The sequence below is a fragment of the Oncorhynchus clarkii genome, chromosome 7 (assembly GCF_045791955.1).
Source record: "Oncorhynchus clarkii lewisi isolate Uvic-CL-2024 chromosome 7, UVic_Ocla_1.0, whole genome shotgun sequence".
Taxonomy (NCBI): Eukaryota; Metazoa; Chordata; class Actinopteri; order Salmoniformes; family Salmonidae; genus Oncorhynchus; species Oncorhynchus clarkii.
The window spans coordinates 61,531,102-61,555,995 of record NC_092153.1 but is presented as its reverse complement, the minus strand read 5'-3'; the positions used below and the strand labels follow the sequence as shown (position 1 = coordinate 61,555,995).

General features: G+C 41.1%; 3 protein-coding genes and 2 pseudogenes across 4 annotated transcripts in view; 2 read left to right on the top strand and 3 right to left on the bottom strand.

Annotated features, from left to right (window-relative positions):
• Positions 1-1,864, top strand: part of LOC139413596 (arf-GAP with GTPase, ANK repeat and PH domain-containing protein 1-like) — a 39,868-nt gene extending 38,004 nt beyond the window's left edge. For both annotated transcript variants that reach the window (XM_071161176.1, XM_071161175.1), the window contains one exon: positions 1,325-1,864. In XM_071161176.1, the coding sequence (XP_071017277.1) occupies positions 1,325-1,582 (258 nt within the window). In that variant the 3' untranslated portion in view covers positions 1,583-1,864. The remainder of the gene's footprint in view (positions 1-1,324) is intronic.
• A 4,585-nt stretch (positions 1,865-6,449) lies between these two features.
• Positions 6,450-7,834, bottom strand: LOC139412648 (G-protein coupled receptor 182-like; annotated as a pseudogene).
• A 3,769-nt stretch (positions 7,835-11,603) lies between these two features.
• On the bottom strand, positions 11,604-16,713 carry LOC139412647 (phosphatidylinositol 5-phosphate 4-kinase type-2 gamma-like; annotated as a pseudogene).
• A 4,105-nt stretch (positions 16,714-20,818) lies between these two features.
• LOC139414375 (insulin-like growth factor-binding protein 6) lies at positions 20,819-22,686 on the bottom strand. Its single transcript, XM_071162290.1, has 4 exons — positions 22,344-22,686; positions 21,478-21,512; positions 21,231-21,353; positions 20,819-20,932 (listed from the first exon to the last, which is right to left on the bottom strand). Exons 1-4 carry the CDS (start codon positions 22,684-22,686, stop codon positions 20,819-20,821), a joined length of 615 nt encoding a protein of 204 aa, XP_071018391.1.
• A 1,668-nt stretch (positions 22,687-24,354) lies between these two features.
• LOC139414374 (SPRY domain-containing protein 3-like) overlaps positions 24,355-24,894 on the top strand; it is a 67,562-nt gene continuing 67,022 nt past the window's right edge. The window contains exon 1 of the mRNA XM_071162289.1: positions 24,355-24,472. The gene's annotated coding sequence lies outside the window, so the exon portion shown is untranslated. The remainder of the gene's footprint in view (positions 24,473-24,894) is intronic.

Sequence of the window (24,894 nt, the reverse complement as noted above, 5' to 3'; positions counted from 1 at the left end):
CCAAGACCTCAGAAAAAAAATTGTTGACCTCCACAAGTCTGGTTCATCCTTGGGAGCAATTTCCAAACACCTGAAAGTACCACGTTCATCTGTACAAACAATAGTACGCAAGTATAAACACCATGGGACCACACAGCCGTTATTCCGCTCAGGAATGAGACGCATTCTGTCTCCTAGAGATGAACGTAGTTCGGTGCGAAAAGTGCAAATCAATCCCAGAACAACAGCAGAGGACTTTGTGAAGATGCCGGAGGAAACAGGTACAAAAGTATCTATATCCACAGTAAAACGAGTCCTATAAAAAAGCCAGACTACGGTTTGCAACTGCACATGGGGACAAAGATCGTACTTTTTGGAGAAATGTCCTCTGGCCTGATGAAACAAAAATAGAACTGTTTGGCCATAATGACCATCATTATGTTTGGAGGAAAAAGGGGGAGGCTTGCAAGCCGAAGAACAGCATCCCAACCGTGAAGCACGGGGGTGGCAGCATCATGTTGTGGGGGTGCTTTGCTGCAGGAGGGACTGGTGCACTTCCCAAAATAGATGGCATCATGATGAAAGCAAAATTATGTGGATATATTGAAGCAACATCTCAAGACATCAGTCAGGAAGTTAAAGCTTGATCGCAAATGGACAATGACCCCAAGCATACTTCCAAAGTTGTGGCAAAATGGACACAAAAAAAAAAGGGCAAAAAAGTCAAGGTATTGGAGTGGCCATCACAAAGCCCTGACCTCAATCCTATAGAACATTTGTGGGCAGAACTGAAAAAGCGTGTGCGAGCAAGGATGCCTTACAAACCTGACTCGGTTACACAAGCTCTGTCAGGAGGAATGGACCAAAATTCACCCAACTTAATTGTGGGAAGTTTGTGGAAGGCTACCCAAAACGTCTGACCCAAGTTAAACAATTTAAATGCAATGGTACCAAATACTAATTGAGTGTATGTAAACTTCTGACCCACTGGGAATGTGGTGAAAGAAATAAAAGCTGAAATAAATCAATCTCTCTAGTATTATTCTGACATTTCACATTCTTAAAATAAAGTGGTGATCCTAACTGACCTAAGACAGGGAATTTTTACTAGGATTAAATGTCAGGAATTGTGAAAAACTGAGTTTAAATGTAATTGGCTAAGGTGTATGTAATCTTCCAACTTCAACTGTACATACTGTAGTGGATATTACACAGAAGTGACACTTGAACAAAAACAGCTATACATGTGTTTTTTTTATTCACTTCGAATTTCAACTGAATCTTATTGCCCTCTCTCATTCTCCCTAATCCTCCTTGCTCTCTCTCTCTCTCTACCTGGTCGCAGTATGGCAGTGATGTGAGGTGTCGGGACGCCCAGGGGCAGACGGCCGTCACGTTGGCACGTTATGCTGGCAGTCAGGAGTGTGCCGACATCCTCCTGCAGTATGGCTGCCCCAACGAGCCTGCACCTTCGGTTGCCACAACACCAAGCCTTTCTGTTGCCACAACACCAAGCCTCTCGGTCGCCACGACACCCAGCCTTTCCCGCAAGAGCAGCGCAGGCAGCCTCAGCCGCAGCAGCTCCAGAAGAGCAGTGTCTTAATGTGAGGGGGGTAGAAAACGTGTGTGTGTGTGTGTGTGTGTAAGAGAGAGAGGGTGTATGTGTAAGAGAGAGGGGGGATATGTGTGTGTAAGAGAGAGTGGGGATATGTGTGTGGGTGGATGTGTGCATCAGTGTGTGTTAGAATGCCCGTGTGTGTGTGAGAGGTTGTGTGGGTGGTGCATGTGTGTTTGTAACCATATGTATGCCAGGGTGGCTCTAGTTGAAGGGGGAGGCTGTGTCCTCACAGTGTCCTCTAAAAAGGAACCCATGAAGTCACACCAGGATGTAGTCACAGACCAAAAGGACTGAATGGACAAGCAGCTAATACTGTCACCACCGTAAAGCCAGAAGGCAGAGCTCACTCTTACCTGGCTCTGTGTGTGTGTGTGTGTGTGTGTGTGTGTGTGTGTGTGTGTGTGTGTGTGTGTGTGTGCGTGAGAGAGAGAGGGACTGCTCTACTCAGTGGCTACCTTGTCCCCACTATGACGCTGATGATCCACTCTTCCAGGCTCCCCTCACCACCGCTCTGTGGGAACTTTGACCTGTGTGTTACTGCTACACCACCATCCGTGCCCTGCACCTTAGTAACACACAGACAGAAAGACAAAGGGATAATGTAATGACAAGCGCTGGGGCCAAAATGGTGGCCCATCCTGTATGCTGACTTGGGTTCATGCCCAATCACATCTCTCAAACCACAGGGCTGGGAGAGGAAAATGAACCAGAGGTACAGAACTGCAATAATTGAATTACCAGTGTGAGACAGTGGATTTGTAGCTTTTTCTCACCCTACTGTACCTCTAGGTGCTTGGAATCCCATGATAACAGACTACAATATGAAAACGGGAAGATGCTTTCCGTTATCGATGGCAGAAAATGTTTCTCCTGTGCTTCGATGGTTAGGTGGAGCAGGTTAACTCAAAATGCAGCTAAATCAATGAAGATGCTACATTATGACAAAATGAGTATGAGGGGGCTCATTGAATCCTCTGAACGGCATTGTACTTACTCACGCAGAAACGAAACAGTGGAGCCAAGACCAACTACAACTGCCAGTGCTGGAACGAACATAACCACTGTTAAACCTCATCACTGTACCACAGTCAAACAAAACGGTCAGTTACTGAACAATGCTCAGCTGAGGTCAAATTCAAAAGAAATACTGTCCGACAGATAAAGGATTTGTATTTTAAGAATTTAGGTCAAAATAATAATTGTATAGAAAGACATATATGAAATTGATATTATTACTTTACTTGTCATAGTTATCAATATTGAGAAGTACTTCATGTTCAAGAATGTTATTGTATGTTCTGAAGTTTGTATGGTAGGTTCTTGTTTGTAATACACATGGGTTACTCTTAGCTGTTGAGAGATTCAAAACTGTGACAGATTTGGTGATTCATTTTATTTGGCAGTCCGCTATCTACAGTCATGTGAAAAAGTAAGTACGCTCCCTGTGGTCTTTTGTTATTTGACATATTTGGACACATGGATATCTGAGCTAAATTCCAACCACATTCATTGATAAAGGTGATCCAATTTAACAAATCACACAAAAAAAAATGTTACTTTGAAAATGTTATGCAATTACCTTTACCATCACATAAAATGGCTAAAATTAGAACCAAGTGCACCAACATAGGTGAAAATCATTAGAGAGTACATTGGGAGGGTCCAGCTTTCCATAAAGATTAGAAACTGGTTTGGTCTTAACCATATGGGTGTTTGATAAAACATCATGCCAAGATCAAAATACCTACCTGAGGCCCTCAGAAGAAAGATTATTGATGCCCATGAGTCTGGGAGGGGTTACAAATCCATTTCCAAGCAATTTGAAGTACATCATTCCACTGTCTGACGGCTCATCTACAAATGACCATTGGCAATCTACCTAGGACAGATCGTCCCACCAAAATTAGCCCAAGAGCTGACCGAAAGATGCTCATAGAAGTCTCTAAGAACCCCGGGGTAACATCAAGGGATCTACAAGCCTCTCTTGCCACAATCAATGTCAAAGTGCATGAGTCAACTGTCAGAAAGAGACCGCACAAACTTGGCCTACATGGGAGGTCAGGAAGGAAGAAGCCTCTGCTCTCAAAAAAGAATATGAAGACACGGCTGACATTTTCCAGACAACATCTGGGTGACGACCAAAACTACTGGAACAATGTGCTCTGGACAGATGAGTTAAAGGTGGAGTTGTTTGGCCGCAATGCCAGACGCCATGTTTGCGGAAAACGGAACACTGCCTTTGAACAGAAGAACCTCATACCAACTGTAAAGCATGGAGGCGGTGGCATTATGGTTTGGGGCTGCTTTGCTGCCTCAGGGCCTGGCCAACTTGCTATCATTCAACCACAAATTCCATATTGTACCAGATGATTCTTGAGGAGAATGTGAGGCCAAAAAGCTGAAGCTGAACCGAACATGCATCTTGCAACAGGACAATGATCCAAAACACACAAGCAAAGCTATAACAGAATGGCTCAAAAATAAGAAATGAAGGGTTATGGAATTTCCCCACAGCATCCTGTCGAAATGCTGTGGGGGAACTTGAAGCTGGCCGTGCTTGCAAGAAAGCCCTCGAACATGACAGTTGAAGTAGTACTGTAAAGAAGAGTGGGCAGAAATTCCTCCCTGTCGATGTAAGAGACTAATAGATAGTTACAAGAAACGGCTACATTAAGTTATTTCATCTAAAGGGGGCAACACAGCTATTGAAGCTAGGGGTGTACTTATTTTTTTCCGCACTATGGAGTTACATTTCTGTACATTTTTTTATGAATAAATTATTACTAAGTATGATCTTTCAGTGTCATTTGTTAAATTAGGTTTCCTTTATCTGTCAATTGTGGTGAAGTGAAGATTACACATCCATCTGTCCAAATATGTACAACAAAAGACCACTTTCCAGGGAGTGTACTTACTTTTTCACATGACTGTATCTCCATGACATCACTTTGAGTTCCAAGATGGAGACTTGTAATGTGTGTGCATAATGTGTGTTTCAGAAATGAGAAACATGGATTTACTGTGTAGTCATATCGAAGAATAGAGAGAGAGAGACCCACTAGTGCAGTTGCTCTATGTCCTATTTAAGCTGAACAGTGTTACTGCCAGACGCCGTTTTAGTGTGAAACAAATGAAATGCCTTCAGTTTGATTGAATGTATTGCAATTATTGGTAATGTTTTGGTGAACTGCCACACCTCCAAAAGAAAAATGGTCTCAAAGCCAGAAGTCGCAGACGTCATTCTGGATTATCATCCCAACTGTACAAAATGATCATTAGTAAGAGAAATCATTGACCTTGTGCTGAGAATGTTTTGCTAGTGGCCACATTAGAGACTATTATAATAACACCACAAGGACCATGTTGCTTGAATATTGGGACTTACAAATCTACTGTAGTGTGATCATACCGCTAGTTGTTTTTGAACTGAAAATGAAAATCTCCAATGACTTTGTGTCTGTAAATAGTGTAAGCTTCTCTTTTTTATTTGCAGTGTTTTTCTACTCATGTACATGATTCATGGCTCATTCAAGTTAGCTGTCAATACAATTACTGTCCAACCTGTGGTGTTTTATTTATAGATTTGGGGGTATTTCATATTTTAATGTGAAACTTTTATCTGCTTAAAAAAGGAAGGAAATAGAAAACAACACCATACAACAAAGCAACAGAATAAAATGTTCATAATATGTTTCTGGGTATTTTGTCATTAGAATGAATTGACTCAGAGGGTTAAACAAAACTCAGGCATGGATCTGTCTCTACATGTATAGTGTTTTGCTATGCAAGGTTGTGTGTGTGTGTGCGTGTGTGTGTGTGTGTGGTAAATGAACCTGAAACACTCATTTCCAGTGTCGGCCATGGGGAGGCAGCATGTACTGTAGATTGTGAGGAGACATGTGAAGGCAGACGATATCATTCAAGAATTCTGTAGTGTCAGCTCAGGCCAGGCGACAGAAACCTGCTAATGAATCCTGGCTGCATCTCAAATAGCACCCTATTTCCAATGTAGTGCACTACTACTAGGGGACATACCCCTGATTCCTCAGAGCAGCAAGATGTCAGCATAGCCAGGTAGTGACAACCTGGCCTGTACCAAAACTATTGACAGTTAAGTTGTCATCTGTTTTTTCTTGTGAATGTGACAAGAATATACAGGCAGCATGACATTCATTGAGGTTAGTAACTTGTTTGTTCATATATGAAGAAGACATGAAAGTTGTGATCCGTAACCAACCAAACATTTCAGAGTAAGGAGAACAGTAATTGGATATTTGATATATCCATATCCTGAATCTGGTTTATTGCTAATGTTTAGTAGCTTGTTAATATAGTGTTATTGAAGAGATTATAGCAGTAGGTTTTAAGATTTTACAATGAAACATTGTGAGAAAAAACTATGTGGTATAAAAAAAGCATTCTGAATAAAAGACTAATTAGCTAATTATAATATTAATTTACAGGTAATTCTTACAACAATCAAATCAAACTTTACAAAATGTAGAATTAGTCACCACTCACTTGATCTGTGCTTAAGCCAGTCTCTGCATTCCTCGACATCAGTGTTTATGGACACAGGACATGGATGATATTCCCTTCCTGGAAATGTTATGCCACTGGGGGACCCTTCATTACAGCAACGAGAAACAGGAAGTGCGTGACAGAGGAAAAGAAAGTAACCGCTAGCTTATTCCATCATGCACTTTATTGAGGGAGACATTAAGCATGGCAAAGGTAAATTCCACCACATTAGTTTTGTTACTGCGCAACAATGGGTTAAGACTACAAATCTGATTGGCTGGTGCAGGCGTCACTCAACTCCTTTGCCTTCTCATTGGCCGCCGTCCTCCCTTTACCCCTGCGTTGACGTAATTCTCGTCTCTTCCCCTGGCAGGTGGCGAGCCAAGTTGGTGATGAGGTTGCCATAGAAACTCCTGCTGAGGAAGTTGTAGAGGATGGGGTTGGCCAGGCAGTGGAACAGTGACAGGGCCTGGCCCACCGTCTGGTAGCTCAGCACCCTCGGGTTCAGCTAGTTCACCAGTAGCAGCGGCAAGACAATATGGAAGGGCAGCAAGCACAGCACAAACAATAGGGAGTACAGATGAACCAGCCACAGCTCCCCCTGCTCCTTCCCTTGAACCAGCCCCTCAGGGCTGGTCCACACCGCCTGCAGAGTTTGCATGTTAAAGGTCATGATGATGGCCGCCGGGCCCAGGAACTGGAAGATCAGATAGAGGAAGGTGTGGGCAGCATACCAGTCCACAAAGTTGTGCTGATAGATGTAGCAGCCCAGCTTGTCCCACTCCAGCAGCGTCACATGGGCGTTTCCAGCAGGTAATGAGATCATAATGTATTTGCATTGTGTGTCTATATACAGTATCTTTATTAGTTTGCCATGTTACCACCACAGCTCTCTTTGCTGGGATCTCTTGATTGGGCCAATACTGACTGTGAATTTATAATTATGCCCACCTCTGTGGTATTGTTCAGTTGGCATTGATTGTCATTGCCTTGCACGATGAAGAAGGGCTCATACCCAAAACGATTGTGCAGCAATAAAAACATGTCAAGGAGTGGTGTCCTATATATATTCTTTGCGTTATCAAGCAGGCCTAGAACCACGGACAGGACCCAGAGGAATCCCCTGAGCCTGTCTGCTTGGGGCCCCAAGTTCGTGTGGCCGGTGCGCACCACGGCCAGGTCGTGCTCCACCATCATGTAGACCATGGAAGAATGAGCTGCTGTAGAAGTTGATGACACAAACGAGGAAGGTGAAGCGGCACAAGAAGTGTCCCCACAACCACACGTTCTCCAACATGGCCTACAGGATGGATAAGGGCACCACCACTATAATCAGCAGGTCTGACACGCTTACATTGAGCATACAGAAGAGCACGCCGTTGCAGCTGCTGACCAGGCGCCAGTTCATCCACACCACCAGGGCGTTGAGCGTCAGGCCGGCCACGAAGAGCAGCAGGTAGAGCAGGAAGAGCGCCATGCGCTGCGAGGCGTTGTCCTGGTCTGTGTAGTTGTCTTTGTACCAGGATGAGTTGCTATGCTAGTGCTCGTTCATGACCTGTAGGTGGAAAACGGTAGTTTATCCATTACAGGACCATGAGAAAATACTGAAATAAATCAGAGAAATGAATACAATGTCATAAGAATCTCTATGACACGCAACCCACCAGAGTACCACCAGAGCTCTGGACTGTTACAGATTATTTCTGTGGATATCATAGTTACAAATAAACATTTGTCTGGAGAATTATCAGACCATATGGAAAGGGCCTGCATGAGAAATAAGTAATCAAATCAAATGTTATTGGTCACATACACATATTTAGCAGATGTTATTGCGGGTGTAGTGAAATGATTGTGTTCCTAGCTCCAGCAGTGCAGTAATATCTAACAATTCACAACATTACACACAAATCTAAAAGTAAAATAATGGAATTAAGAAATATATAAATATTAGGACGAGCAATGCTGGAGTGGCATTGACTAAAATACATTAGAATAGAATACAGTATATACATATGAAATTATTAAAGCAGTATGTTTACATTATTAAAGTGACCAGTGATTCCATGTCTATGTATATAGGGCAGCAGCCTCTAAGGTGCAGGATTGAGTAACCAGGTGGTAGCCGGCTAGTGATGGCTATTTAACAGTCTGATGGCCTTGCGATAGAAGCTGTTTTTCAGTCTCTCGGCCCCGGCTTTGATGCACCTGTACTGACCTCGCCTTCGGGATGATAGCGGGGTGAACAGGCAGTGGCTCGGATGGTTGATGTCCTTGATGATGGCCTTCCTGTGACATCGGGTGCTGTAGGTGTCCTGGAGGGCAGGCAGTGTGCCCCTGGTGATGCATTGTACAGACCGGTAACCCCCTCTGGAAAGCCCTACAGTTGCGGACGGTGTAGTTGCTGTACCAGTAGTCCTTGTTCTACTGACTGAAAAGCTAAGATTGGACTCTATTCACTACATAGTTCACTACTTTTAACCATAGCTTGGGCTCTAGTAAGAATGAATGCATTTTTAAATTGTTTTATTTAACCTTTATTTAACCAGGTAGGACAGTTGAGAACAAGTTCTCATTTACAACTGCGACCTGGCTAAGATAAAGCAAAGCAGTGCGACAAAAACAACAACAGAGAGTGAGTGACACATTAACAAACGTACAGTCAGTAACACAAAATAAAAATCTATGTACAGTGTGTGCAAATGTAGAAGATTAGGGAGGTAAGGCAATAAATAGGCCGTAGAGGCAAAATAATTACAATTTGATGAAGAGAAGAGAAGACTACACATCAGGAGGCTTACCTTGAGCAGCAGAGAGCAGCGATGAGAGGACAAGATGAGGAGCGAGAGAGCAGAGCAGAGCAGGATACATACGGCTGAGAGAGATCAAAGCCCTGGCTTACTGAGCACTGTCCCAGAGCATAGAGCAGACTTTCAGCCTCTGTGCACTTGCTCTGTATGTTCCTCAATGACCACTGTGCTGGTACAGACACAAGTCTCACAGTTAAAGTACACTCCACGCCCACCAGTTAGATGAGAGGACAAGAAACTGTATCCACGCTGGAGCATGAGAGGAGAAGACAAGAGAGGAGAGGACAGGACAGGAGACCAACATAGAGGGGAGATATACACAAGACAGAAGACAGAAGCCTCCAAAAAGAAAAAAGACAAGAATTCACCTAAATGAGCCTCCCTGGGTTCATTATTATGATGTAACTAAAGGGGCTAAAATTAAGTTATTGTTAAAGCTCTTCAAGACCCAGAAAGACTCGCAGCTGTCATGGCTGCCAAAGGTGGTTCTAACATGTATTGATTCAGGTGTGTGAATAGTTATGTAAATGAGATATTTCTGTATTTCATTTTCAATAAATTAGCAAGCATTTCTTTATGGGGTGTTGTGTGTAGATAGTTGATATATATTTAATCCATTTTGAATTCAGGCTGTAACAAAACAAAATATGGAATAAGTCAAGGGGTATGAATACTTTCTGAAAGCACTAACATGGTAGGCTATTTGAGATTTTGCCATACCCAAATACTGCTGTCTTCTATTGTTGTCTTCTATAACCCCTGAAATATTGTTGCCAGCTAAACAGTGATATCCACTAAATTGTGTCACAGTTTTACAGAATGCATTAAAGTTACAGTAAAGCTTGCACAACGATAGACACCAGAGTATTCTTTGTTTTCTTTATTGTTTTGGTTAGGTCAGGGTGTGACATGGGTGATGTATGTGTTTTTGTACTGTCTAGGGGTTTTGTAGGTTTATGGGGTTGTTTATTATCTAGGTGTTTATATATGTCTATGGTTGCCTAGATTGGTTCTCAATTAGAGGCAGGTGTTTATCGTTGTCTCTGATTGGGAACCATATTTAGGCAGCCATCTTCTTTGGGTATTTTGTGGGTTATTGTCTATGTCTAGTTGCCTGTGTATGCACATTTATAGTATAGCGTCACGGTCGTTTTGTTGTTTTTGTAGTTTGTTTAGTGTCCGTCTTTATTAAAATATATAACATGTATTCATATCACGCTGCGCTTTAGTCTCCTCTTTACGCCGAACGTGACAAAGGAGCACAGTTTATTTTCTTCCCATTCCATATCACTCTCAGGTCACACAGACCCAGATCATACAGTGCCTTGCGAAAGTATTCGGCCCCCTTGAACTTTGCGACCTTTTGCCACATTTCAGGCTTCAAACATTTTGATATAAAACTGTATTTTTTTGTGAAGAATCAACAACAAGTGGGACACAATCATGAAGTGGAACGACATTTATTGGATATTTCAAACTTTTTTAACAAATCAAAAACTGAAAAATTGGGCGTGCAAAATTATTCAGCCCCTTTACTTTCAGTGCAGCAAACTCTCTCCAGAAGTTCAGTGAGGATCTCTGAATGATCCAATGTTGACCTAAATGACTAATGATGATAAATACAATCCACCTGTGTGTAATCAAGTCTCCGTATAAATGCACCTGCACTGTGATAGTCTCAGAGGTCCGTTAAAAGCGCAGAGAGCATCATGAAGAACAAGGAACACACCAGGCAGGTCCGAGATACTGTTGTGAAGAAGTTTAAAGCCGGATTTGGATACAAAAAGATTTCCCAAGCCTTAAACATCCCAAGGAGCACTGTGCAAGAGATAATATTGAAATGGAAGGAGTATCAGACCACTGCAAATCTACCAAGACCTGGCCGTCCCTCTAAACTTTCAGCTCATACAAGGAGAAGACTGATCAGAGATGCAGCCAAGAGGCCCATGATCACTCTGGATGATCTGCAGAGATCTACAGCTGAGGTGGGAGACTCTGTCCATAGGACAACAATCAGTCGTATATTGCACAAATCTGGCCTTTATGGAAGAGTGGCAAGAAAGCCATTTCTTAAAGATATCCATAAAAAGTGTTGTTTAAAGTTTGCCACAAGCCACCTGGGAGACACACCAAACATGTGGAAGAAGGTGCTTTGGTCAGATGAAACCAAAATTGAACTTTTTTGCAACAATGCAAAACGTTATGTTTGGCGTAAACAAGTGAAGTAGGACTTTAAATCAATCAGTCTTTCTAAAATACCAGTCCAGTGTGTGTCCATAAAATAGCCACTGTCCTTTTGTGCCTCCATCTGGTCGGAGAATCAGCTGGAAGAGCATGCCATAAAGACAATGCTCTCTCCCTTGCCATCATCATAGAAGCCATTAAAACACACCCTGTTGTCAGACTTCAGAGAATAGGACTGATTGGTCTCCAAAATTCCAGAACTCGAGGCACCTGATGATGATCATGTTTCTCTGTGTTCCACAGGTGACAAAGTTAGTACTAAGAGTCTTTAAATTTATTGATGGATAAAATTAAATAAATAGCTCTTTTATAAACAGTATATTTTATCTCTATACGAAAGTACTTGTCAGTTAAGGAATTGTAACAGGGTAGTAAATAAGGAGTGTTTTCATATTGAGCCAGCTATGGTTCTGTAGCTGTGTTCTGATGAGCTACGCAAAGATCTCAGCGATGAACTCATGGAACCTCTTGGCGTACTGCTCAGGGTGAACGGTGGAGATTTCTGCTCCAGACTAGGAATCACAAACAAAACATGTACAGATACTGATAAACCAACAACGATGAAAATTAAAAATGTTCAGATAGGGAAGACATCTTGAAAACAATAGATCAATTAATAATTCAAATGTATTTATAAAGTAATTTTTACATCAGTGGTTATGCATAATGTGCATAACCACTTATGCATAATGTGCTGCTGTGCTACTGATGCTGTACCCTGTCTCTGACCCTCACCTCCACGTCTCTGTTGAGCTTGTCCATGATCCTCTCCTTCTCCTCACTCATATAAACCTTCTGCATGTTATTCCTGAAGTCAACATCTTTGCTCGTTGGCAACTCTAATCTGACAACATGAGAGAGGGAGCAAGTGAACAAGAGAACCAATTTAAAATGACAAAATCACCTTTCAGCAGGACAATAACCTAAAACAAGGTCAAATATATATTGGAGCTCTACCATCTGCCTCCTGTGTTTGCATTTGGGTCTCACCTTGTGTACTTATAGTGCTTGAAAATATGAAGAGTGGTATTCAGTGAAGTGTCGGAGTTGCCCAAAACATAACACTTCGTATTCAAGACAAAGTTCATTTCTTTGCCACATTTTTTGCAGTTCTACTTTAGTTCCTTATTGCAAACAGGACACATGTTTTGGGATGTTTTTATTCTGTACAGGCTTCCTTCTTTTTACTTTGTCATTTAGGTTACTATTGTGAAACTACAATGTTATTGATCCATCCTCAGTTTTCTCCTATCGAAGTCATTGAACTCTGTCACTGTTTTAAAGTAACCATTGGTTTCCTGGTGAAATCCTTGAGCGGTTCCCTTACTCTCCAGCAACTGAGTTAGGAAGGATGCGTGTATCTTTGTAGTGACTGATTCTATTGATACACCATCCAAAATGTAATAACTTCACCATCCTAAAGGGGTATGCAATGTCTGCTTTATTTTTTTTTTACTCATCTACCAATAGGTGCCCTTCTTTGCAGGCAATGGAAAGCTTCCCTGGTCTTCGTGGTTGAATCTGTGCTTGAAATTCACTGCTCGACTGAGGGACCTTTCAGATGATGAAGTAGTCATTAAAAATGATTTTAAACACTATTTCACACAGACCATGCAACTTATTACGTGACTTGTTAAGCACATTTTTACTCAACTTATTTAGGATTGTCATAACATAGGGGTTGAATACTTATTGACTCAAGACATTTCAGCTTTTCATTTTTAATGAATGTGTAAAAATGTCTAAACATAAATCCACTTTGACATTATGGTATTGTGTGTAGGTTAATGACAATCTAAAATTAATCCATTTTAAATTCAGGCTGTAACAGAACAAAATGTGGAAAAAGTCAAGGGGTGTGAATACTTTCTGAAGGCACTGTACATGGTGCCAGCTTTTTATTATCTCATTGTATCAAAGACTTTAGTCATTCAAGCTCAAGTAACAGGCAGGATGGCAAGTTGTCTGAAATGTAAATTGATGTACTAAAAGTGAAAAATCTCACAACTAACTCTTGAAAATAAATAAATAATTTGGAGATTTCTCTGATCTTACCTTCTCTTTGAAACTCGCTTCACGGGACACCAGGGACCCCTGATAAAAGAACAGATTCTGTTAGCAACGGCTCAAAACGACTTCAAACAATCTGACTCTATTTTCAACAAACCTGCCAGTAATTCCATCTTTGATGGAACTGAGCAAAACAACTGTGGACAGAATGGGTAAGGACACTAGAGTTCTCTCTAGTGGTCCGTCTGTGTGAGAGCATAATCACAATATAACCACATTATTTTAAGTAGACAAACTTTATCCTGAGTCCAAACCACTATCAGACCTCATATCAACAGCTTTAAACATCCTAGAACACGTTAAGTTAGAGTTGAAAAAACAAACAAATGTGGTTGCACTCAAAACAACCTAAACATGATTGGTCAGATCGTGTGTATAGGACTTTGTGACAACAAAGAGCGAGTGTATAGGTCTCTGTAACAACTACTGATGTAAAAAGGGCTTTATAAAATAATGAAATTGATCGATTGATTGATACCTTGAGGTCGTACTTTCTGTGGACGTCAAGTCTGCAGCTGAACATGTTTCTCATAACAATGAGGTAGGTGTCCTCACTCTCCAGTCACCCGGTACATGGCCAGGAACTGAGGCACCAGCCTGCTGCCATGACACATCACTATGTGCTGGGGGTGGGGGGGTGGGGGGGGGGGGCATGCTGTTATTTCATTTAAGTGTGATCCTGCATCTTTATGAGATTTCTTGTTGTCAACTACTGTACAGGATGTGCAGGCTTTTGTTCCACTCAAGCACTAACACACTTGCTTGAAATAATCAAGGTATCACAAATTGAATCCGCTGTATTAATGCTTAGTTCAAACAAAAGCTTAAACATCCTGCAGCTCTCCAGTCTCCAGAACCAGATATGCAATCTCACGGTGGCACAGTTGTGCACTAAAGGGAAAAGGGTGCCAGATGAGAAGCAGACTCAGTGTTGTTACGTGGTGATATTCAGACCTGGTGATATTCAGACCTGGTGATATTCATCTTGTGCAATAACGGCATCTTGATTTACAAGATGGTGTAGCAGTCGGACGTCTATTTGTCTTGTCCCGTCCCATGTATACAGTTGAAGTCGGAAGTTTACAAACACTTAGGTTGGAGTCATTAAAACTAGTTTTTCAACCACTCCACAAATTTCTTGTTAACAACCTATAGTTTTGGCAACTCAGTTAGGACATCTACTTTGTACATGACACAACTCATTTTTCCAACAATTGTTTACAGACAGATTATTTCACTTATATTTCACTGTATCACAATTCCAGATGGTCAGAAGTTTACATACACTAAGTTGACTGTGCCTTTCAACAGCTTGGAATATTCCAGAAAATGATGTCATGGCTTTAGAAGCTTCTGACAGGCTAATTGACATAATTTGAGTCAATTGAAGGTGCACCTGTGGATGTATTTCAAGACCTACTTTCAAACTCAGTGCCTCTTTGCTTGATATTATGGGAAAATCAAAAGAAATCAGCCAAGACCTCAGAAAAAAAATGGTTGACCTCCACAAGTCTGGTTCATCCTTGGGAGCAATTTACAAATTTACAAAGTGCAAATCAATCCCAGAAACACAGCAAAGGACCTTGTGAAGATTCTGGAGGAAACGGGTACAAAAGTATCTATATCAACAGTAAAACGAGTCCTATATCGATATAACTTGAAATGCCGCTCAGCAAGGAAGAAGCCACTGCTCCAAAACCACCATAAAAAAGCCAGACTACGGTTTGCAACTGCACATGGGGACAAAGATCATACGTTTTGGAAAAATGTCCTCTGGTCTGATGAAACAAAAATAGAACTGTTTGGCCATATTGACCATCGTTATGTTTGGAGAAAAAGGGGGAGACTTGCAAGCAGAAGAACACCATCCCAACCGTGAAGCACGAGGATGGCAGCATCATGCTGTGCGGGTGCTTTGCTGCAAGAGGGACTGGTGCACTTCACAAAATAGATAGCATCATGAGGCAGGAAAATGATGTGGATATATTAAAGCAACATCTCAAGACAGTCAGGAAGTTAAAGCTTTGTGGCAAATGGGTCTTCCAAATGGACAATGACGCCAAGCATACTTCCAAAGTTGTGGCAAAATGGCTTAAGGACAACAAAGTCAAGGTATTGGAGTGGCCATCACAAAGCCCTGACCTCAATCCTATAGAACATTTGTGGGCAGAACTGAAAAAGCGTGTGCGAGCAAGGAGGCTTACAAACCTGACTCAGTTACACCAGTTCTGTCAGGAGGAATGGGCCAAAATTCACCCAACTTATTGTGGGAAGCTTGTGGAAGGCTACCCGAGACGTTTGACCCAAGTTAAACATTTTTAAAGGCAATGCTACCAAATACTAATTGAGTATGTAAACTTCTGACCCACTGGGAATGTGATGAAAGAAATAAAAGCTGAAATAAATCATTCTCTTGTCACGAATATTACCGAAGGTGGCTCCCCTTCTTGTTCGGGTGGCGGTCGTCGTCGCCGGTCTACTAGCTGCCACCGATCCTTTGTTCTGTGTTCGTTTGGTTTTGTCTAATTGGTTTTACCTGTTCCTTGTTTGGTTGTTAGGGTGGGGTTATTTAAGTTCGTTTAGCCCGCTTCTGTTTGTGCGGGCTTGTTCATCTGTATGTGTGAGATTGGTTAGTGTTTTGTTGGGTTTCTCGCTGTCCTTGTGTTTCACGATAGGGTACTATTTTGTTTTGTAGTTATACCGGTGTTGGGTATACTATTTTGTTCCTGTGATTTTTTTGGACATTAAAGCGTGTTTTTTTCCCGCATCCTTTGCTTCTGCGCCTGACTCCACACCCATTCACTCATTGAGCGTTACATCTCTCTACTATTATTCTGACATTTCACATTCTTAAAATAAAGTGATAATCCTAAATGACCTAAAACAGGGAATTGTTACTAGGATTAAATGTCAGGAATTGTGAAAAACTGAGTTTAAATGTATTTAGCTAAGGTGTATGTAAACTTACGACTTCAACTGTACATGGATAAACCTTTCTTTTAATATTCAATTAGTAGCAAATTGGTTTGTGGGGAGATACAACAGGTTTGAATAAAACAGAACGAGTCAAGAAGGGAATTTATAATCAGATTACATGATGATTAATTTACACTCCACTTGAGAGTTACTCTTTGACGGTTGTTGACTTTGATTTTGGTATTGGCTTTGAAGTCATCAGGAAGAAGCATGACATGGACAGGCACCTGGACCAGGTCATTAATCTGCAGACAGTGGACACTGTTAGAACACACACACCACACCACACACACACACACACACACAATAATAATATCAACAAAAACATGAATTTCTTAGACGTACCGAGTGATTGACTCCCCACATAAGGACACTTAGAACAGGGTCCCTGGATTGGAACACCTCCACTTTCTGCTGTACGAAATGTTTCTTCTTTGTCTTCGTTTTGGGAGCCAGGATACTCAAAGGGCTCGAGTTGGCACCCGGAGAAGTCATTGCGCCGTTTAAGTAAACAATAATCTGAATGGGTTGCAACACTATTTTGTTTACATTAATTCACCTTGGTGCACCGGTTTGCTGTACTCCCTTTGCCTCCTTATTTAAGTGTTTGACTCTGTTGACCCAATAGAAAAACAACCTCAGATGACATCAAAAAAACTCGCCAACATCTGGCATCATTTGCCCAGTGTCTTGTGTCCAGCCTAGTACAACAGGTGTGCGATAATTTATGCGCTGGCGCTCCGCCCACAACAAGTGCAGCAAAACAATTAACGTCTCATTAAATTCCCTTAGATTTGTATATTACTATCAATTGTTCCATATTGTTGCCGACCTAGGATATATTATTATCTTAAAGGCTAGAATAGGCCTTAAATTACACCAATGAGACTGTACATGTTCCCACATCTCTAAGATTCAAATTTGTATTGCAATTTAATTGCAATTTTAACCTTATTCTGGACAAATGGAGTAGAGTTACAGTGCATTCGGAAAGTATTCTGACCCCTTAACTTTTTCCACATTTTGTTACGTTACAGCCTTATTCTAAAATGTATTAAATCATGTTTTCCTCATCAATCTACACACAATACCCCATAATGTCAAAGCGAAAACAGGTTTTTCAATTAATTTTTGCAAATGTATAAAATAAAATAAACTTAAATATCACATTTACATAAGTATTCAGACCCTTTGCTATGAGACTCAAAATTGTGCTCAGGTGCATCCTGTTTTGCAAAAATGTCTACAAACCTGTTTTTGCTTTGTCATTATGGGTAATTGTGTGTAGAGTGATGAGGGGAAAGTGACTTAATCAATTTTAGAATAAGGCTGTAACCAAACAAAATGTGAAAAAAGTCAAAGGTTCGGAATACTTTCTGAATGCATTGTAAATGAGTTCAGGTCGTCCTTCCTAATTCAATTTGTGGAAATGGAACAAAACAGTCTTTGTTTGTGTGTATGTGTATACTGTGTCCATCTGTATATAAAGTTGTACATGCCAACTAATTGATTTATTATTCCTGTCTGTTGTTTGGAGAACCTGTGTATTCTGTGTCTTTATTATGAGTCCCAGATTGTGTTTTTGGATGGTACATTTTTTTTCCCTTTTAAAAAAAAAAAACTTTGAAGAGCATACCAACTCTGAGAAGCAACTCTGAGAGTCTGGTCATATGAGAAATATTTCTGGATTAAGGGCACACAGCCCAGCCACTACAACCATAGCAGGGTTATTTTCAGTCACAGACAGGTTTTTGTTGAACTGTAGACCGAATGCTGTTATGAGGCTCACATGGAACCTCTCAAACTTATATTATAAAGCAGGTCATCTTCAGCAGACATCTGAGACTTGCATATTTACCCATCAACATCAGTTTGCTTTTAGTGTGCTTCCACTCAGAGACTTTCAATGATAAAATATCACATTTACTTATGTATAAAAAATGGTCAACATAAATAATTACATACAATAAAATATCATGTTCAGTGGGTACAGTACAAAATAAAATGTTTTGTCATGCCCAATACAAAAACAAAAACCTTAAATAAAATGTAAAATTATTATAAAAAAAAATACATACTGTAAATTAAATAATACATCAGCTTTTAATGTATATACAGTACCAGTCAAAAGTTTGGACACACCTACTCATTCAAGGGTTTTTCTTTATTTTTTACTATTTTCTAAATAATAATATTGAAGACATCAAAACTATGAAATAACACATATGGAATCATGTAGTAACCAGAAAAGTGTTAAACCAATCAAAACATATTTTAGATTCTTCAAAGTAGCCACCCTTTGCCTTGATGACAGCTTTGCACACTCTTAGCATTCTCTCAACCAGCTTCACCTGGAATGCTTTTCCAACAGTCTTGAAGGAGTTCCCATATATGCTGAGCACTTGTTGGCTGCTTTTTCCTTCACTCTGCAGTCCAACTCATCCCAAACGATCTCAATTGGGTTGAGGTGGAGGCCAGGTCATCTGATGCAGCACTACATCACTCTCCTTCTTGGTCAAATAGCCCTTACACAGCCTGGGGGTGTATTGGGTCATTGTCCTGTTGAAAACAAATGATAGACCCACTAAGCGTAAACCAGATGGGATGGCGTATTGCTGCAGAATGCTGGTAGCCATGCTGGTTAAGTGTGCCATGAATTCTAAATCACAGACAGTGTCACCAGCAAAGCACCATCACACCTCTTCCTCCATGCTTCACGGTGGGAACCACACATGCGGAGATCATCCGTTCACTTACTCTGAGTCTCACAAAGACATGGCGGTTGGAACCAACAATCAAAACATTTGGACTCATCAGACCAAAGGACAGATTTTCACCGGTCTAATGTCCACTGCTCGTGTTTCTTGGCCCAAGCAAGTCTTTTTTTACTTATTGGTGTCCTTTAATAGTGGTTTCTTTGCAGCAATTCGACCATGAAGTCCTGGTTCGTGCAGTCTCCTCTGAACAGTTCATGTTGGGATGTGTCTGTTACTTGAATTCTTGTGAAGCGTTTATTTTGGCTGCAATCTGAGGTGCAGTTAACTCTAATGAATTTATCTTGAGAGAACCAATTTCATCATAGCGCTTGATGGTTTTTGCGACTGCACTTGAAGAAGCTTTCAAAGTTCTTGACATTTTCCAGATTAACTGACTTTCATGTTTTAAAGTAATAATGGACTGTCGTTTCTCTTTGCTTATTTGAGCTGTTCTTGCCATAATATGGACTCAGTCTTTTACCAAATAGGGCTATCTTCTGTATACCACAACACAACGGATTGGCACAAACGCATTAAGAAGGAAAGAAATTCCACTATTTAACTTTTAACAAGGCACACCTGTTAATTGGAATGCATTCCAGGTAACTACTTCATGAAGCTGGTTGAAATAATGCCAAGAGTGTGCAAAGCTGTCATCAAGAATCTCAAATATAAAATATATTGGATTTGTTTAACACTTTTTTGTTTACTACATGATTCCATATGTGTTATTTCATAGTGTTGTCTTCATGTCTTCACTATTATTCTACAATGTAGAAAATAGTAAAAATAAAGAAAAACCCTGGTATGAGTAGGTGTGTCCAAACATTTGACTGGTACTGTATGTTTACAAAAGACTATCTTATAGTATTAAAATTTGTCTGCTGCAATGTCAGTAAAAAGGTTGGAGGTGCTCTAGTAGTGCTTGACCCTGGAGTTTAAACATCAGAATAATGTCAGATTTAAGAGCATAGTTTCAGAGTTATAAGAGAGACAGTGGATACATAATCAGAGACAAGCCTCATCACTAGGCCAGGAAAAAAGCGGGTAAATGGAATTGGGTATGTAGTTTACTACAGGCCTACCAACTTTGAGTTAGATTCTAAAATGAACTCACAACTCTGCGTCATAGCACAGAGAACAGATTTTGAAATGATAACAAAGTGCATAGCAATTCCATACCCATCTAGTCCACACTCACAAATGTACTTGGTAAATCATCTGTTTCTGGTCTGTATTGCATCATAACTCATCACTAGAGGGTGCTGTGAAACCAAACTAACAGTATGGATAAAGAGAATGACCATGAGAAATGGAATTGGAAGGATTGTGCGTGTACGTAGCATGGTTGGGCTCAATTAGAATTTAAGGCAGTCAATCCAGGAAGTAAACAAAAATTACAATTGAATAATCTAAAAAAAAAGTGAATTCATTTTCAATGACTTCTCAAACTGAAAAGTAGAAGTTATTTATGTAAAAAAATATGTAAATGTATGGATTTTAAATTAAATCATTTCCTGAATTGACTGCTTTCAATTCGAATTTAGCCCAACCCTAGTAGGTAGTAGTGTTGTTGGTGAATTTGTATGTGTCCCAAATGGCACCTTATTCCCTACATAGTGCACTACTTAGGGAATAGGGTGCCATGTGGTACGCAACCTTTGGCTTGTATCACCCATTTAGTGTAAAGCACTTTGGGAAGTGCTTCCTCTTCCATACCTTACTTTTCCTCCTTTTCTATCCCTCTCTTTTATTCTCATCTTGCTCTACTTTTCTTCCTCTCGATCCTCACCCTATGGCCCATATTCCAGACTGCAGGATAGGGTGGGCTGGACAGTGCCCTTTCATGCGTTGTCACAGATCAGGGTGCCCTCTGGGCTTGTGTGTGATGGGGTTGGTATGCCACTCTTGTCGACACACCAGCAGTGGCCGCGATGCATGCCCCGAGACGACCGACACTGCCAGAGGGCACACACAGTGATAAAGCATATTTGAGATGTCAATTGTTGTATAGGACACAACTACACAACTACACACACACACACACACACACACACACACACACACACACACACACACACACACACACACACACGTTACTGACCAGGCAAAGTCATAGTCTATCGAGCCCAGCTTACAACTCAAGATTGAGTTAGCCCACTGAGCTCCTGTTTAGGCAATATTATACTCATCATGCAAGCAAGCATGATTCGGTGAACCACCTCTGCTACAAATACTGTTTGCTTATAAACCAACCTGCTTCTTTCTGAAGAAACCATGCTTGTCACAGTTGGGCATATATATATCAGCACAGTCTGACTGGAAGACCAGGGGCTGCAGACCTTTAAGTACAGTGTTAAGCAGCCTACGGCATGGAGCCTAGAGAGAAGAGAGAGAGATTTTTTTTAAACACTACCACATTGCTTGTTCTATTGTTGTTCAATTATATTGCTCAACACAATCCTCCTAACATCCATCTGTAAGTAAATACAAGGGATTTTACCTTATCCAGGTCTTCACTGGGTGTTGGGTGTGTGGCTGGGAAAATACATGACAGCAGCTTTAGCATAGTGATGGATTACATTACCACAGTAACTGATTGATTACTGAGATGAATGCAATGACAGAGACAAACCAGTAGCTAGAGTTGCATATCATGTTCACAGATTGGCACAACAGGTTGTAGAGCAAGGCTCTCCAACCCTGTTCTTGGAGAGCTATCATCCTGTATTAGCGGAGTTACAACTGAGGTTGGATTGAAAACGTACAGGAGAGTAACTTTCCAGGAACAGGGTTGGAGAGCCCTGTTGTAGAGTTAAAGTACTAGCTGCTGCTGATTTGAGGTTAACATCACGTAATTTTTTATTATTTAAGTGAAGATAATTTCCCATACCCAAAACAAATTAATTTCTTGTGGAGTCTGAACAGATCTATTTTAAATACATTTTAAGTCTTATGGCTGAGTTTGGAGTCGTCATACTAAGACTTGGTCCTGCCTCCACAATGTAAACTACTGTCAATTGTGTGCTCCATTACATCCTAGCTGTACTTCTCTGAAGCTTACTTCTGATTCACTAATGTTCTACTTCCACAGTCCAATACAATCTCACAATCGTGACCTGTCTTGTCACAACGAAGTCATCAGCACAACATCCACATCTTTATTTGTCTAAAATATACAGTAATGTGTCATGTCCATGTCCTGAGCAGGAAAAACTGGGCTCTAGTATTACAGGCTATAACTAGGTCGTGTGAACTGTCTGCAAAGGCTAAATTTACCATTGCTTTTAGTTTACATAACCCCTCCTCCACCCCATCAGATACATGTAACTAAGTGGTGTCTCCCTCTCTGCTGTAGTAGGTGCTTACCTGTGGGCTGGGGCCTCTCAGAAGGGCTGGGCCTACTGGCATTGCTGCAGACTCCCCTGCCCTGCAGCAGGGCCTGGAGGGGGCTGGGGTACCCCAGTGGTGGGGTGCAGCGGAGTCCACGGGCACAGCTCAGAGTGTAGACCCCACAGGGCTCCCCCAGGGCCAGGACAGTGGTGCTGAGCTCTCCAGACTGCTGCCTCTGTGTGGGGGCCCTGGCCACCTGGGAGCCCTTACTGAAGGGATTCCCTCCACTGAGAGGAGGCAGCCGGGAGGCTAGTGTCCATGGGCTGGAGAGCGCAAGCTGGAGGAACAGTAGGGCCAGAAGGTCAGGGTACAGAAGCATGTTTCCCGCAAGATACACGTTGTCAAACAACAACGAGTAAGTAATAGTCCAGGAGGTTCCTATTTGTTTCAATGCCAGGTAGGCTGTTGTCTGAGGTTTGTTCTTATTCAGCTCAGTTCCAGTTATGGGTTGGGAGATGCAAGGCAGAGGGGATAGGAATCCCATCCAACTATGACAGAGCGATAATGAAGCAGACAGACACCAGAGACAGCAGCTTTTAAAGAGCCAAAAGGTAGAGAGAGAGGGTGGGGGAAGGAAAGCGGGAGAGAGAAATATTAGTCTCCCCTCTCATTTTCAAATTGCTGAGCACACCCCCACTTCCCCTTGTCTCTGACACGCCTCTCCTTTACCAGGGCCAGCTGGTGAAATAGGGTTAGCCCTACCTAACCCCATCATGAATGTCCTACTTTTCCTGTTTCATATTCAGCATGATTTCCCACCAGTAATACATTTGATGTATGTGTTTTACGAGTAAGGATTACTGACCCATTTATTCAAATGACAAGGTGGGACAAGAGAACATTACTTTATAGAAAACCTATTTGTGGGATTGAGTGTCACCTTCTGTGTAGGCCTATAGAAACTGAGAATAACCCTTGTAATCTGTGCTTTGATGGCTATTGTAGGATGAAGAAGCCTGATAATTAATCTGGACATTTTCCAACAGTAATCATGTTAAAGATTTAGATTTTGTTCATTTTATGACATATTGTTAGAACAATATACTCTACAAGTACATTAAACTTCCAGTGTGTGTTCTCTGCTAATTCTAAAAGTATGATCAATTTTATGAGCACCACCAACAGTGAATGGAAATTGATTCAAAGGGAACTCCTTCTGCTGGTGATTTGCTGAATGTGCAATCCTAATGGAGGTCTGTGATTAGTTAATGACCTATAATGTCAATTTTGGGGTATACAATTGGTGATATCCTTCAAAGTACCAGAAAGCCTACGCTGGCATGGAGTCGCCCACATGATTATTTCTTCCATCACAGGAAACACATTCCTCTGTGTGTGTGTCATGATAATAGACTAGTGAATGACTTTGAGTGGGAAGACCACCTCTAAATAAACAACTTATTTAAAAAAAATACGTTTTTTAAAAGAATGCTGTTTGATGCTAAAGCCAATCTGGCAACAAATATGTAAAGACAAGAACAATTTGCTGGCAGTTCACCATATGAACTCTATTTGGTTCACACATCTCACAATCGAAAATGTTCCAAGCAATGTGCCAGAATCTATGGATGATTTTACCTATGGAAACCCTCCCTTTCCACACCTAACTAGAAGTACCCCCCACAGAACTCAGAATTTCTCCTTACACATGCCTCTGTCCCATAATTAGTCATTTATTATTTTACTGTCACCTCAAATTCTCTATCTCACTCACTCATCCTCCATACCACACACAGTATTGGCTCATACAAATGTTCATGGTCAAGAGCCTAGTCAATTTTGATGATCATGCTCTTTGAAAAGTAAACTACCAACATGCCCACTACATGTTATCAGAACTTAGTACCACGGAAATATTCTTTCCCCTGTCATATAGTCTACCCATAATATTAGTTAAACAGCTACAATAAAGAGTAGTTTATTTAGATTGCTGATGCAAGAGCTCGAAATTTACCCGGAACCGTACATTTTCTAGAAAGTAAACGATGTCATTAAAAGGCGCCATTTGAACTCTGCGGAATTTGTTTTGATGGAGCTCGACGTACTGGAAATGTGTAAACAAAAAACGAATGCGGCCACTTGAAAGATAGTAGTCTAACGGCAAGGTGGGCAACTTTTGTGTGTGTTTTATAAATAAATAAAAAGTTCCCGGACGTGTGAGACGATATGCTACGTACGGAACTATGTTCTTCCTGTGTGTGAAGTCGCTAAGTGCTTGATGTGGATAGCTAGCATCATAGCCAGCCAGCTAGCTATTTCCCAGTGGCGTTATTATTAGTCCAAACAGTTGCAAAACGTTTCGATAAGTACCTCCCCGTTGCGTTCCGTTTAAGAAACGTTTTGCAACAGTATCGGCGGAATGAATACAGCCCTGCTGTTAAAACGTTAGCTATGCAGTTGGCAACTGTAGCTCGTTCATTTAGCTATGTGTCATGCATTGGTAGGTATATAGCTAGCTAGTGTATTAAGTAGGTATTAAACCGTACATTAAATGTTATTATTAGACACCCTCACCCAAGCTTGCTAC